General features: G+C 39.3%; 2 protein-coding genes across 2 annotated transcripts in view; one reads left to right on the top strand and one right to left on the bottom strand.

The window, feature by feature from the left end:
• LOC126369663 (abl interactor 2) overlaps positions 1 to 16157 on the bottom strand; it is a 317799-nt gene that overhangs the window by 288620 nt on the left and 13022 nt on the right. The window lies entirely within an intron of this gene.
• LOC126369605 (cell division cycle and apoptosis regulator protein 1-like) lies at positions 1191 to 16118 on the top strand. Its single transcript, XM_050014096.1, has 16 exons — positions 1191 to 1980; positions 2059 to 2219; positions 3403 to 3628; positions 3794 to 4086; positions 4445 to 4691; positions 4984 to 5143; positions 5260 to 5369; positions 5778 to 5918; positions 6986 to 7156; positions 8621 to 8920; positions 9165 to 9391; positions 9986 to 10088; positions 11831 to 11948; positions 13679 to 13914; positions 14136 to 14251; positions 14925 to 16118. Exons 1-16 carry the CDS (start codon positions 1315 to 1317, stop codon positions 15100 to 15102), a joined length of 3453 nt encoding a protein of 1150 aa, XP_049870053.1. The 5' UTR covers positions 1191 to 1314; the 3' UTR covers positions 15103 to 16118.

Consider the following 16157-nt stretch of genomic DNA (forward strand, 5'->3'; position numbering starts at 1 on the left):
AGTGGAGTATGCCAGATCAGTCCAAAGAAATAAATGCAGGCAAAGATTTTATATTTTTTTCTATTTGTTTAATTTTTGTGTGAATTTTTTTTATAGGTAGGTAAAAAATGTAGTTCGACGACAAATTGTAGCCGTAGCATGCGGTATGTTATGTAGTACCTACGCGTGCGATACGATAAATAAACTAACGCTGCTCCTAGTTTTTTATCCTGTTGGTTATCAAAAATATTTCCCAAAATAATAATATTAAGTAAGTAAAGTCTAACTTCGGACGTACTGCATTATAAAAAATATTCCAAAATCAGCGTAACTTGTTATTGATTGAATGCAACGTAACATGAAGTTTTCCCGTGTTGAGAGATCTAGTTGTCTAGAGTTTTTTTTGCATTCCATTGTTTGTTGCATTCATGTAGTGAATTTCCTTTGATTCGATTTCTTCCGCCTTTCGCCTTTTCCTTGAAAAAATGTCTATGGTCTGATTGTAATTACGCAATATCCGGTTTGTGTTGCCACATTATAAAATAGCTTATCCGCTTTTCACCTGGGCCTTCAGACGTACATTTCATATATAGTAATCAAACCAAATGTGTTATTCCATTTTATGTAAATGAAATACACAATAAGTTCATTTTAAAATAATATATTTTGATAGTTTTTCATAGTTCTGTGAATTACATTAGTTGAATTAAATATTGCCATGGACTTACATGCGTAATGCACTTGCCACAGTGCTTTTTAAAAAATAATAACCATAAACAAAGCGAATACATACAAAGCGCGAGGCTTTTTGGCGGGAGACGGGAACGGGACAGTTGCTTTCTTCATTGAATAATCTAAATAATTAATACGAAGTGGTGTTTTGTGGTTAATGATCGCATTAAGTTAGTCGGAAGACATTCGCGAGTGTTATTATATTGGAGTATTCAATAAACAAAGTGTATCTGCCTATTTTCGCTTCGTGTCAGGAAGCCGCTTCATAACTCAAAAGTTTATGCGGACTTTTGAGTTAATTCGTTTGGGGTTCGGAGTAGGAGTCTACTCCGAGGGTGGGGGCTTAGGTTTCATCATCATCACCTTTCATCATTTCATTAATCATCAAGAAAAAAAATACGTCAGACATGGCTGTATGGGCATAGTTCCCTTTGCCTTACCCTTCGGGGAAAACAAAAACAAAAAAAAAAAAAAAAACATACAAAGCGCATGGCGTTTCTCCGGTGTATGATTTTCATTGTATTTCATAACATAACAGTGTTATTTAGAACAATAAATGTTAGTGAACTAGTGTATCAACGTGACTATAAGTAATCAAAGAAAATGCAAAGTGGTAGCGGTGCTAAAAATCCGCCATGGGCGCGTTCAAATGTGAATTCAAACATGACCGGCATGAATCCGCAAATCATGGATCCCAACTCCATGATGTCGCAACAGGGTATGATGCCTTTTCAACAAACGCAGGTGTTTAACCCAGGCATGATGCAAGCACAGGGCGGCATGGCGATGCCGATGGCGGGACAAATGCCAATGAATCAAATGGCACAAGGTCAGATGTATCCCGGCAATGTCGTGGCGTACCCTACGCCGCGCGCTATGAATCCCAACATGTACCAAAATGCTCAGTCGAATCAAAACCAATCGACCACCGAACAGCGCGTTTTCACTGGAACCGTGACAAAGACCCACAATGATTTCGGCTTTGTCGACCATGACGTGTTCTATCAAACGTCTGTATGTGCCAAGGGCATTACACCTAAAGTCAACGACAGAGTGCTGGTCGAAGCTACATACAACCCTAACATGCCTTTCAAATGGAATGCAACTCGAGTTCAGGTGCTACCAAAGAGTGGGCCAAAGCAGAAGAGTAATCCACAGAATTCAAACACTTATAATGCAGTCCCTCCCCCAGCCAATGCAAAGAAGAATATTCCTCCTAACCGTCGTGATGATCGCCGTGATAATCCACGAAATAATAGGGAAGAAAGGGTGAGTTTCAGTTATTTAGAGCTCTATCAATTATAGTTCTGAATTAGCAACTAATTACAATTTCAAAATTTATTTTAGGTGTTCCCACAGAAGCGCTCACGTACTAGGTCTAGGTCTCGCTCAAGGGACAGGCGTGACAGTCGCAACCGCAGGGACTCACCTCCACGTAAACGTCCTGTCATTCACCAGCCTTCTCCGGTTAAATATGTTGTTAGAGTGCCGAGAATTCCTCTTGACATGTAAGTACTAGTTACATAACCTCGTAAGCCCTGGGGTCCTCTGAGAAGGACCAAATAATTGTAGTCATAAAGGCCGAAGGTTTTGAAATAGTTTGTTCTAATAATCAACGAAGGTACTTTTAAAAGTACCAAAACTTTGCCTGTCAATTTAATTCAAACCTTTGCGCCGATTGAGAAAAAAAGTATTTTGTCTATGAACTAGTTCATTCAATTTCGTGAATAGGTGGCTTTAATAAAAAAGAAATATGTATCACTTGTCGTAATTTGTCATTTTATTGGTAAAGATGGCGCGCACACGGCGACGAGGTAAAAAAAAATCAAGTTAATAATCGAATTTCGTAGTTTTTCATACACATTATTTTCAGAAATCGCAGGTAAGATAATAATCAACAACATGACATAGTTATTTTATCAATTTTGTATCGATATCGTTAGCAATATGAAAGCAAACTTTTTTAGTCCTTTGCAAGGGACTTTAGGTGTCATGTCCGGATATTTTTCAAAAAGTTTTTTAAATTGTTATATGTGATTAAATCATACCGATATAGACTGACTTGCTTACGTGATCTTATGATTAAAAAAAACTACCGTCTTCATTTTATTTCATTTTTCCTTCTAATGATGATCTAAACTGACACCATGAATTTTTTTTTCCTAATAATATAAACCTAATGTACTTCCAGTGGGACTAATCACAAACTACATCATAAAAACTAAAACTCGTTACTTATTTTATATTTAAATATGTAAGTATATACATATATTTATGACGTACAAATAGGTATGTATGTTAATGAAAAAATACATAACCCTTTATAATAATAATTATTTTCAAATTTTACTAAAAGTAGTGACTCAAACCGGGAGTCCTTCTGGAAGAACTAAAAAAAAAACGTATTTTTTTCAAAAATGTCTTCTATTCATCCTTACATAGGTCTCCACTTAATTTGAACCCGATCGGATAATTCTAACACTTTAAAATTTGTACTTGAAGTGCTCGGCCTTTACGACTACAAAAATTTGGTCCTTTTCAAGGTACCACCGTCGTTTATTACTTCGAAATCGTAATTATGCTTCGGCGTTACGAGGATAATGTACATAGAGCTTTATACACACAAACTGCTAATAATATACACACACAAACAAAAATAGTGTGGTTCTCATTGAAACAATTTTCTTGCAGCAAACAAATGGATGTGCCTGGGCTGTCACAAAGATACTCCAACTTATACATACCATCTGACTTCTTCAACGCCCATGTGAAATGGGGCGAGACATTCCCTCCTCAAATGCCCTTCTCCCTGAACAACCCTTGTAATTACCACATCCTGAGCCCTAATGTTGAACCTCCAACTCCCAACGAAGCAATCTTGGAACCACCAGATTCGGATTACAGGTTTTCTGCCAAGGTAAATACCTACCTTCTTTTTTTCTTTCTTATTCAATAAAGACATAGACACATGTTAGCAAATATTGATTGTAACATTTTTTTTATTCACACTGGTGTACTTAATAAAATAATGTTATAAACTCAATGAGCTCTGATTCTAATTTTGTTTTCTAAAATTTTTAAGGTGATGTTAATCAGCCTGCCATCTTTGGAGAGTTTATACCAGAAGTGTGGCCTCACCAAATCTGATGAGAAAGACAAACGTTCCAGCAGCAAGAATCCTTTGCACCCCACTCGTTTAATCAAGTTTCTTGTCGGCCAAAAAGGAAAAGGTGGTGAAAATTTTGCTATAGGTGGTCCGTGGAGCCCTTCATTAGATGGTGAAAACCCTGAAACTGACCCAAGTGTACTAGTGAAAACAGCCATTCGAACATGCAAAGCCCTAACTGGCATCGACCTATCCTGCTGCACACAGTGGTAAGTGACTTTCTTATCACCACTTGATTGGCGTTACCCTCATAGCTGCCTTCCGGGACTGTTGATGTCATCTTCAGAGTCAAAAGTTTCTACTAACAAGATTCCCTTTAACCCCATATAGTTGCATATAAGGTAATTAGTATTTGATTGTCTAAATGAAAGAAGCTTTTGTCCTGGTATTGGTCGTAAGTCACAGCACACATTCTGGATGTGAGAGTAGTCGGCCGCACCGTCGCAGTACCGGCGCTACGGCCAAGAGCCGCTTGTTGACCTCTCGATGCGGATGTGTGGTGACGTGCGTGCAGCCGGCCGCGCGCCGTTTGTGAGTACCCTCACTATAACTGCATTACCCACGCAGGTACCGAATGGTGGAGTTTTACTACTGGCGCGAGGGCAGCGGCGGCAAGTCGCGGCTCGAATGTGTGGTGTTGTTCCTGCCAGACGTGTGGTCTGCGCAAGCTTCGCGTGTCGAGTGGACGACCGTTCAGGACCAGTATAAAGCAACGTGCGAAGCCGCCATAAAGAAACTCGACGGACCGCAGTCGACGGATCTGCCCGAGCCAGCGGCGGCTGACGACGAGCTTGCAGCGGACAAATCCCAAATTGTTTGTTCCCAGTATTGTTTGGTTATGTTTCCTGCTGCGCGCTACATGCACGGAAGACGGAGCTGATGTGATGACAGCCCCTAATGTCGCGGATATCGCCCGATCAGGACTCATAGTTCAATGATCATAGTTTTAATTCACATTCTAACCAATCTTTTTTAAAGTTAAAAGGTTTACTTGCACAATTTCGAGGCATTAAAATTTTTGCATTGTCCAAATTTACGCCTGTTCGCCTCGAACTTGCCACTTGGTAAAAAATCTTGTGAATACTAATCCCTCTTAAAATTTTCAGGAAAACACGGATGCCAATGATACAAGTACTATCACAATAGATGAGAATGATGATGACGAGGAAAAGCCTGAACCAACTCACTATTCCAAGTTGGATCTGAGGAGTATAAAAGTTGATCAATTGCGGCAAGAGTTGCGAGCTCGTAATGTCAGTTGTAAAGGTACGTATAGATAATTTGAAATGCACAAAAATAAAGGATGAATAGTGAAAAAGAGATAAAGATGGCTTAGGTATACGTATTGCCGTAGAGAAATAATATTTCGTTATTTTGTTCAGGTCTTCGCGCTCAAATGGTGTCGCGGCTTTCGAAACTCCTCAAGACGGAAGAAGAAAAGGACAGTAACAAATCAGATAATGATGTCATGGAAGTAGAAGATGATGATCAGGTAATAAATTATACAAGACAATACATTTTGTTGCACAAAAATGAACATACATACAACACAAACATTACTATTACATAGTTACTTATAGAGTAGAGTTTCTTTATGTATTAAACTGATTTTTCCTCTTAATTATTATTATTATTTATTTCATATCAAGTAACAATGACTCATATTAGGGCTAGTAATAAACTTTACACACTAAGTTTAGTATACTAGACTAACAACAGTTCTTTAAAACTTAAAATTGCTCATTAAAAGTACTTTGGCCTACTGCCTCATAATTGGGGACTCATATCTGTACGCGATAGTCTTCAGGGTGGAGATAGTCTTAATATGGGCCATAGACCCCTATGTAAACAAACATACAAATCAGCAGAATATTAAATATAATCAATCATATTGAAACAGGAAAAAGAATCGACGCCAGAAGTAGTTGAGAAGAAAGATGAGAAGGAAGACAGACCTAAAGAGGCAGACAAGAAAGACAAAGAGGAGCCGGAGAAGAAAGAGGAGAAGACGGAGAAGGAGTTGGAGGAAGAAAAGAAAAGGGTAAGATTTATTTCTACACTAAACGAGCTGCATGTTATGATGACCGTTTTGACGTTTCTAGTTTCATATTTATTTATAACTATATTGACGTCTATCAATATTGTTATAAATGAATTGCTGTACTTTATTATGTCAAAAAGCCCATCATAGCATGCCGCTAGTTCAGATGTTGTTTAAAATTCCGTTCGAATGGACGCTTGTCGCACTTATGCAACTGTTACCGCACCACTGCCAATCTAACGTTCTGAACCTCTCTGAATAGGGTATAATGACTGGGTCAAAGATAAATTATAAAATGCTAATCTAGAAATAGAAGCCAGTCTAATATGATCCAAAATCAATCTCATTTTAGTATAGTTTTCGACTTTTTTTTTATTTTATTTATGAGTTAAATAACAATGAGTACGACGTTTGACCGCTTTTATTGATGACCTACCTAACCTGTGAGGTTAGTATTTCCATACAAACTTCAAAGGAAACTTTCGTTTGGTGGTTTCGTAAAAAGTAAAAGAGAAGTTGTCAAGTAGCCTATACTGAATGTTTGGTTAGGTCGCCGGCGCAATGTCCGAAAATAGAATACTTTGGAAGGCGTTAGGCCTTTGGTATCGGTTCTTAGCTACTATTATATCGGATATATGCTGACGCACTGCTAAGATCGGTTACATCAGCCATATACTGGGTGTTAGTGACATCGTAACGAATATTGAGGGGGAGTACATACAGGTAGCCATAAAGTAGATATGGGTGTTAGTGACACCGTAACGAATACTGAGGGGGATGATTCAGACCACGATTCTGAGTTGATATTAAGAGGAATTTCCCGTCGGAAAATTCATGTAATTTTTTGTGTTTTTTTAAATTATTTTCCATTCCATACTTTTGCGACAGAAAATTCCACTTGATATCGACTCAGAATCATGGCCTAAATCATCTCTCAAAGTTTTCGTTACGATGTCACTAACACCCTGTATAGATAGGAGAATGGCCGAATGCGGCTGGAAGGATATAAAGAATTGTTAGCTAGTGCTGCTTGCCCAAATCGATTTATAAGTCTGGTTCCATTGCAGCTAGAGAAAGAGAAGCAGCAGCTCCGGTCCCGCTACGAGCTGCCGAGCGACCCGCACATCATCGTGCACCCAAGCGCGACGGCCAAGAACGGCAAGTTCAAGTGCAGCGTCGCCACTCTGTCGCTACTGCTCGACTACCGCATCACTGATAACAAGGAGCACAGCTTTGAGGTTTGTATCATATAACCTAGCCAAGTGACATACAGGCCCCGATTCCTGCAGACACCTCCTAATTTTACTTTAAGTTATACCTGTCATTTTCTTATCCGCCGAAAAGGAAAGGGACGGATGATTGACAGCTCTTAATTTTAGGAAGAATGAATAAATGGATACCTGATGATACCTGATACGACACGATTCATTTATAACAAACATTATAGAAGGAAAAATTGAAGGGAAGAGAGGAAGGGGTAGACCTAGGATAACATTTATGAAACAAATAAAAGAGAAGGTGCAGGTCGTGTCGTATCGGGAGGTGAAGGTTTTGGCGGGAAGGAGAGAGGAATGGCGGTTACTCCACCGACAAGAGCGCAGCTCTTAAATAGAGAGAGAGTAAATGAATGAATAACCCGGGCGAATCAAAAAGGTATCTCGCTGGGATGCAAACCGTTTGACGAGTGCTGTCAACTTAATTCTGTCGGGTTATTGGTCAATGTAAAATTTTTGACGGTTGGTTTAGATTTGTGATTAAAATTGGTGTGTGTTCCATAAATTTTGTTTGTCGATTATCCGTCCCTTTCCTTTTCGGCGGATAAGAAAATGACAGAATGAAATGAAATGTATAAAAGCTAAAGCTGTGGCTAAGAGAGAAGGTCTTTTATTCTTTGAACGAGTTATTGCACCCTAATAATGTTATATAAATTTGATGTAAATATAAGTAGTTAATTTAGAGTAAGATTATAATAATTATAATGATTATGACTGAATGTGCTGAACCATAACATTTACTTCCATCACTATGTATGACCACATTTACTGCAATAAATTTCATTTCATTTCAGATATAACTTTAAATAAAATTAGATGGTATTTACAGGAATTAGCACCACAGTCTACTGTTGCCGAACTATTGATAGTTGACCTTAAAATCATCTAGTATACATCTGACTATTGCAAGGACAATCGATACTATCTATAGTATTGCTTCTGAGCAAAAATCCTATCAATATTATTGTTAATTTTTTATTTAAACTATCGATGGGCTAGTAGTCATACTGACGCGGTCATCATAGTGCAACCAACACAAGGAATACATAAAATGGACACAAGATACAGAAAGGCATAACGGGCGGCCATATTGCTCATGCAGTAATTTCTCAAGGGATTATAGGCGTAAGTTTATGTATGGTGTATATATATGTATTGTGCGTCGCTGGTGTTAAATATAAATAAAAACAAAGGAAAAAGCAACACCCATCGCCATGATGTTCAAAAGGTAGGGAAAGATTAAAATGCAGTGTTGCCATATTATAAAATAAATTTTAGTGTATACTACACAGTATGTAGTTTTGGTGTGGCGTTTCGGGGAGGTGTTGTCACTATACTGTTTATCCTTTTCATCTTACGATTGTGATTGCAACGCTAAGTATAGTTTTATTTTATAAAAGATTTTAAACAATATTTCCTTTACAACAGTTATTCGTATTCGCGGAGCTATTCAACGAGATGTTGATGCGCGACTTTGGTTTCTACATCTACAAGACACTATACACTCTACCGGAGAAGGCAGAAGAAGTGAAAGAGATTAAAGATAAGGAAAAAGAAAAGAGTGTCGACAAAACAGAGAAGAAAGATACAGATAAGAAAACGGAAGGAGACAAGAAAGATGATAAAGGAAAAGAAGAGAGGGAAAGTAAAGATAGGAAAGATGACAAAGATAACAAGAGAGATGACAGGAGGGATGAGCGACATGACTCACGTAGACGCGAGAGACGGGTAAGATATGCTTTTAAATGATTATTGTTTTTTATAGCACTCAACTGTGTTTAGGGAAACTCGCAAGGACAACCCCGTCCCAGCTTGACGAGAGCTTCGAACCTAGCTCAGCAGCTGGTGGGGAGGGGAGAGTTGCCGTTCTATACGTAGTATTATTCTATGACAAAACACATAAAATCCAAATAAATATTATGAAAGTCATATTTTAAAGTTTTAGATTATTATAAACAAAAACATCCCATAGGACTCTCAACACGACTCGGAGGAGTCGCCCCGCGGCGGGCGCGGCGTGGAGCTGCCCGCCGACCCGTACTTGCTGCTGTCGCTGGTGTACTTCGACACGGCGCGGGCGCACCACGTCACCAAGAAGGACCTGCAGAACCTGTTCATGAGCCTCGGCCTGCAGCTGTCCAGGTCGCAGATACGCAATGTGCTCGAGAAAGTCTGCGTCAAGGATCACTTTAGTTATAAGTAAGTTGCTGTTGCATGACCCAGAGGACTATTCCCAGCAGTGGGCGTATGAGTTTTTTATGTAAAACTAAGTTATGTATTTATTACATCCTTCTTATATCGCGTGGTGTGATTACCAACCTCAGCAACCCTGGTGTCCGGATTATTATTGAGTCGCCAAAGGCCCCTGACATGACCCATGTAACAACTACATATTACATCAGCAAGCAGTAATCGGGACCAACGGTTTACCATGCCACTCGAAGCGCGGGTCATCTTACTTTAGGACACTTGGGTGATCAGCAGGTCAGGTTTAACTCATTATTATTATAACAATATTTAATATAATATATTATGACGCTTACTTCAGTGACTTGTTAGCATTCAACCAGAGGTATGCATACTCCAAATCAGTGGTGATTAGTGGGAGTCATTTGGACAATATAATACACTAAAAAAGATTTTCTCAAAGTTCAGATAACAAAGTTTTACCAGTAAGGGGAAGTATTTTTATGATGTTTGTTTAAATATACCATTCCATAAAGTTTTCCATTTAAAACACAGAAGTCGAGTCAGATGATGGAGTTATTGAAATTGTTATATCATTTTCTACAGGACTCTGGCTCAAGCCATCAAGGACATAGCATCGGGCTCACCAGAAGTGATCCAAGACATGCCTCTGGATTCCACAGGAACCAGCAGTGAAGTGCCGTCGCATGTAAGTATAAAACATTAAGTATATTAAATTACATATAGCTATATGTAAAACCTGTCTGCCTATAGTTAGGCTCAGTGCGATGAATACTTAAAGTAGAAACGAGTCAGAGAATTAGAAAAAAACTGTTAAACATCAGTACAGCACAGACAGCATTGCGGGCAGACAAGGGTCTACTGACGTCTAATTTCGGTTTTTCTGTTGTCTCTTTTATTTCTTGTTAGCATGCGTGTTGGTGTTGCCAACAGTCTGGACAAAGAAGAGAAGGGTGGCCTTTGCTCAGCAGTGGAACATGGCAGATAAAAAACTGTGATAGCCCTGTTTGGAGAACACGTCACTCAAAGTATCCCGGTTCGGCTCTAAACCACTGAATTCGACTTTATAAGTTAGGATTCACGTTTGGATCATAGATATATTTTTTTTTTGTTTTAGTTTTCCCCGAAGGGTAAGGCAAAGGGAACTATGCCCATACAGCCATGTCTGACGTATTTTTTTTCTTGATGATTAATGAAATGATGAAAGGTGATGATGACTCCGAACCCCAAACGAATTAACTCAAAAGTCCGCATAAACTTTTGAGTTATGAAGCGGCTTCCCGGCACGAAGCGAAAATAGGCAGATACACTTTGTTTATTGAATACTCCAATATAATAACACTCGCGAATGTCTTCCGACTAACTTAATGCGATCATTAACCACAAAACACCACTTCGTATTAATTATTTAGATTACTCAATGAAGAAAGCAACTGTCCCGTTCCCGTTTCCCGCCGAAAAGCCTTGGATCATAGATAATTGTCATCACGTGCGTAGTTTTTAGGATTTGTGCCCGATTAATGGCAACAGGCTCGTATTACATGGGATTTAAACATAGCTGGCGAGGAGTGGCTGTATATATTATACGCTTTTGCTTGCCCCTGATATGTAAAATAACTTTCCGCCCGCGACTCCCACGAGAACTGATTACTAAGTTGACCCTGAAAATTATTCTTAATTGTAAAATATTCGAAATGTCTGTAAACCGTCTTTGCCAAATAAATAAATAAATAAACCTGTACAAGTTCTCTGTCATCATAACAGCCTCCGTGGTCTAGTGGTTAGAGCGTTAGGCTCACGATCTGGAGGTCCGGGTTTGATTCCCGATGGGGACATTGTCGATATCACTTTGTGAGACTGTCCTTTGTTTGGTAAGGACTTTTCAGGCTTGAATCACCTGATTGTCCGAAAAAGTAAGATGATTCCGTGCTTCGGAGGGCACGTTAAGCCGTTGGTCCCGGCTATTAGCCGTAAAAACACCTCCACCAACCCGCAGTGGAGCAGCGTGGTGGAGTATGCTCCATACCCCCTCCGGTTGATTGAGGGGAGGCAGCAGTGGGACGTACATAGGCAGTTTATGTATGTACAAGTTCTCTATTAGTTAGTTCAGACATAAACGTCTTTTCGCGGGACAAAAAAACCGCATCGAAGCTGTTCATCTAAAAACGCAATATTTATTATTTGACATTTATTTTGTTGAGATTGTGTTTTTTTTATGCGCTAATGTCAAATACAATATTGGATTTTGTGGCCTTTTTACACTGCCTGACAGCACGTGTCTCTTCTAATAGAAATTATGCCGATCATATCCTCGAAAGCCCCGGATTTCCAGACACAATAGTTAAACAATGGGATTTGGATTTTAAAAGGATTTTGGGCCTTACGACCATATTATAAAAGTTAACCATTTGTTGTTGCGTGTTGTATCAGATTGCAGAGTTGGAGGCGAGTATAGCAACGGGTAACCGGGACCTACTGCCGATATTCAACCGACCCAGCGAGGGTGGCAAGGCTAGCTCTAGCGAGACCTTAGATGTTAGTGATACCGGTAAGTTGCTAAAAACTGGCGTTTCGTACTGACCGTCAATCATTTTAAATTACGAAATTCTCATTCCATTCCGCATTTCCTTTCATTTTACACTCTTTTGACCCATTACATCCCCTAGGCCTTCATAAGAACAACAAGTATATTATACTGTTTAGGTCTGGCCGTGCCCTCTAATTCTTGATTCTTTTGTGAAGTGTTATTAATAGACTATATTTATTCCTGCTTGCTGCTTGCCTGTAATTTGTCATCGTCATCACCCATAATTCCCCTACTCTGCCGGCACGTCGGGATACCATCTTCACCACCCAGCGTGCCACAACCCTACCCTAGCTCGTTTACAATAGATGGTGTAAGTGTTGCCATGCCATTCGGTAATCGAAATTATTATTTTTATCATAGACTAGCTTTTGCCCGCGACTTCGTCCGCGTGGCGTGTTATAAAAGAGAGTTTTTAAATTTTTTCATACAACATTTTTTTCATGCTAACTCCCATTTTTCAAAACACACAGCCATAACTTTATATTTACTAATTTATGCATGCATGCTAGATTGAAAACATCTACTTACTCGTATCTTACGCGGTTTAGATTTTTTCATACAAATGTTTTTTCCCGCTAACTCCCGTTTCCGTGGGAATTTTGCAATGTCCTGTAGCAACTTCTACAGTGCAGTGCACGGTAAAACTTTTTAAGTTTGTGATGTACTGTACTAAACATGATAATGTACTTTGCAATTGTTTATAATAATAAAAAAAAACTAAGTTTTAAATTTACTTAGGTACCTGCATGCCAAATTACAAGCGTCTAACTTAAGCGGTTTAGATTTTTCATACAAAAGGATTTTCCCGCTAATTCCCGTTCCCGTGGGAATTTCGGGAATTCCTTTCTTAGTGCACCTCTACGGTACCTAAGCTACGTCCCTTCAAAATTTCAAGTGCCTACGTTTAGCCGTTTAGGCTGTGCGTTGATATGTCAGTCAGTCAGTTTCTCCTTTTATATATTTAGATACTAAGCTAAATGAGTTCTACACATTTTTGCCACTACTTGAAGGTCTAGAGAACGAACACTTACGCCATTTATTGTTGTTGAGCGAGGGTCCCAACACCATTAAAATTATAGTCTAGCAAGAAATTTAACGTTTTTGCTTTAGTCAACAAAAATGGTTTACGATTTCAAATATGGTATTTTTACTTCTTAGCAGAATTATTTTACCGATTATTTTATCTTTTTAACTGCTGAGAGCTCACTTTTGTTTGTACTTATGTAATAAAATATGACAGAAATCGGTTGAGGTACCGGGCGTATTAATAATTAACTACTTAAGTTGCAAAATTTCTGTTACTTTTAATTTGTTTAGATTCTTGCACGATTGAGCAGTGTGAACACTCTCATACATCGTCATATGTTTGAATTTGTCGCGCGTAATGCTCGGTGTAGGGTAGTTTCATATATAACGGGTGTAAGTGACATCGTAACGAAAAAAAAGGAACGTCTACTTGATTGTTTATTTGATTGTATTAACTCAGAATTACGAGCAAGTCGGTATTCGGTACGCTGTTACTTAACAGCTTGTCGATATATAAACCCTAAAGTTGTATTTAGAACTGGGGGTCAAAAAGGTCACATCGAAACAATTCATCTAAAAAAGCATGCAATTGTTTTTTTAGGTGAATGAAAAAAACCCCTATTTTTTATTTGGGTGTGGTTTTTGATAAGCGCATGTCCCCGCAGGCGTGGTGACGTACAAGAGCCGCGTGGTGGCGGTGGGCGCGCTGGTGGCGGCGGCGGCGCGCGAGGCGGCGGCGCGCGCGCGCCTGGCCGCCGCGCTGGGCGACGCGCGCCGCGCGCTGGGCGCCGCGCGCGCCGCCGCCGCGGCCGCGGGCCACGCCGAGCGCGCCGCGCAGCTGCAGCTGGCCGACGCCAGCGCCAACCTGGCCGCCGCGCGCGCGCGCATCACCTCGCTCACGGTGCGTACACCGCCACGTACGCGGACGCCGCTACACCCACTGCAATCCGATATACGGGTCTGGAATGTTGCAGACGAAACTAGGAGTCACAGTCATTTTTGTGATATGCCGGGATTTGGATATCTAAATATAATTATGTCAAATATAACTTAAATACGCACGTTATTTAAAGAGCTTAGTCACTCCGACTGCGTTACAGTTAATTTTCTATATTTTTACAGGCGAGTTCCAAAATATTCCACTCTGCATTGAAGAGTATCCAGCAAAAAGTTGAAGCCGTCGTCAACATCAAGTACGAAGACGATGACGTCGTTGAAGTCGTCAATGGACCCGCTAAGTAAGTAAACCTATAGAGGTCTGCAAAGCTACAAGTCATAGAATAATGAATCAATACGTATGAATACGTATAGAACGGTATGTCTCTCCGCCCCCACCAACTCGTATCAGACGTCGAGCTAGGTTTACCTCACCCCCTCTGGGTCTTACTTTAGTCTAAATGGCCGTAAGTCGCTAAGGTGTAAGAGGGACCGCGCACAGGCCGTCTCGCTCGCCCTTACACGGTAAAGCGACACGGGCTATATATGAGATGTTCTCATGTAGTTTCCGGGATGTGCACAGATCATCAGCCATAAATAATATAGTTTGTCATGATGTGTGATTCCTTGGTCGGCTGTTACGACATGCTCGGGATGTTAAGCTGAGTAGTCTAAAAAGGCCAGACAGATTGAAGCAAGTCATCTAAAATCTTGTCATTTGCGCATATAAAAAGTAAGTGCGCAATATTGCTTTTAGGTGAATTGTTCAGTCTGGAAGTATTAAACCCCTGAACGTATTCCATGTTTTTTCACGTCCAGCAAAGTTTTTCGAAAACTACAACACATTAAACAATATGTTTATAATTGAAATAATCGTCCACCTACATTATAATATCGCTGGAATAGTATTCTAGATTCATTTATCGTTTTACAAATTGTTAACGTAAATTAACAAATCATTCTCCATTCTCCCAGGGCGGACAAAGAAGCAAAAAAGGAAGTCACTGACAGCAACGGCAAAGCTGACGCGAAAGAGGTTGTCGACGTCGCCAACGAGGCACCGGTCAAACCGGAGAAGACAGAAAAGCCTGATAAGGAAAAGGAGTCGGACATCATTGCTACGGAGAATATGGATCTCGACGAGAAGGAATAACGTTTTATCTTTAACAGAACAGACATCCTACACGAACATAAACCTAGGGGTCAAAAACGGCCACAATGAAGACAAGGGTAGTTTAGGGGAAATCAGTTACTTTTTACTAAACGTCAAAACACGAAATTACCTTGGAATTTGTACGATAAAGCAACCTGTGACGTCATAGATAGACGTGACAAAATTAAATAGAAAAAAAAAGTATTTGTCACCTTTAGATCTATGTCTTTATTTAGTAATCAGAATTTCTTAATTTATCTTTGATCTAGGAAACTACCCAATTCGACCTAAAAAAGCAATATTGCCATAAGTGCAATGTCAAATAGCAATGTTGTTGTGTGGCCTTTTTAGACCCCTGAGCTCCTAAGACGCGGGGTGGGAGCGACAAGTCATGAAAATCTTGCACCCACACCCGTTTTATGATGCATAATATTGATGGTTCATGATAATAACAACCTAAAATGCCATCGTCCATATAAATAACCAACAAAAATTACTTGTATCGTGGAACTTAAGGGAGCTTAGGCTGTAATTAATTTAAATAATTGATACAATTCAAACAAATCTGTATTCAAAAAATAGAATATCAATTATGGATATTTTTTTCGTGATATATAGGGTACAGTGCACGACGGTGAAATAAATTCGAAGCTCTATTTTAATTCGATTACTAGTCGTTGCCCTATTAAAATAAAATAAAGATATATATTAAGAAATCATCGGATTTTTTGTTTGTAACAAGGAACATTTATTGAAATGTTGTGAATGAAAAAACTTGACCGTATAACATTGTCCGCCTTAAAAATTTCAATTTTTAAGACCATAATTACATAATCCATTGGATTGAGACCATTTTTTAAATCCCTGTTTCAAAGGAAAGGTATATTAATTTTTGCAAAACACTTGTTTTGTATGTACAGGTTGAGTTTGTGGTCACTTGGTATAAGTTTTCATGAGAGTTGTACCGTTTAGCTGTAAGAATTTTCAGCATTTTGCAATAAATAAGTACTACCATATTTCATTTGTTTATTTTCGGTCACTACCTAATATGCCAA

The sequence above is a fragment of the Pectinophora gossypiella genome, chromosome 9, assembly GCF_024362695.1.
Source record: "Pectinophora gossypiella chromosome 9, ilPecGoss1.1, whole genome shotgun sequence".
In the NCBI taxonomy this organism is placed as follows: domain Eukaryota; kingdom Metazoa; phylum Arthropoda; class Insecta; order Lepidoptera; family Gelechiidae; genus Pectinophora; species Pectinophora gossypiella.

Coding starts and splice junctions, on each gene's coding strand:
- LOC126369605 (XM_050014096.1), top strand. CDS start 1,315: ATGCAAAGTGGTAGCGGTGCTAAAAATCCGCCATGGGCGCGTTCAAAT. Junction 3,629..3,793: donor ATTACAGGTTTTCTGCCAAG/GTAAATACCTAC, acceptor AAAATTTTTAAG/GTGATGTTAATCAGCCTGCC. Junction 14,252..14,924: donor GTCGTCAATGGACCCGCTAA/GTAAGTAAACCT, acceptor CCATTCTCCCAG/GGCGGACAAAGAAGCAAAAA.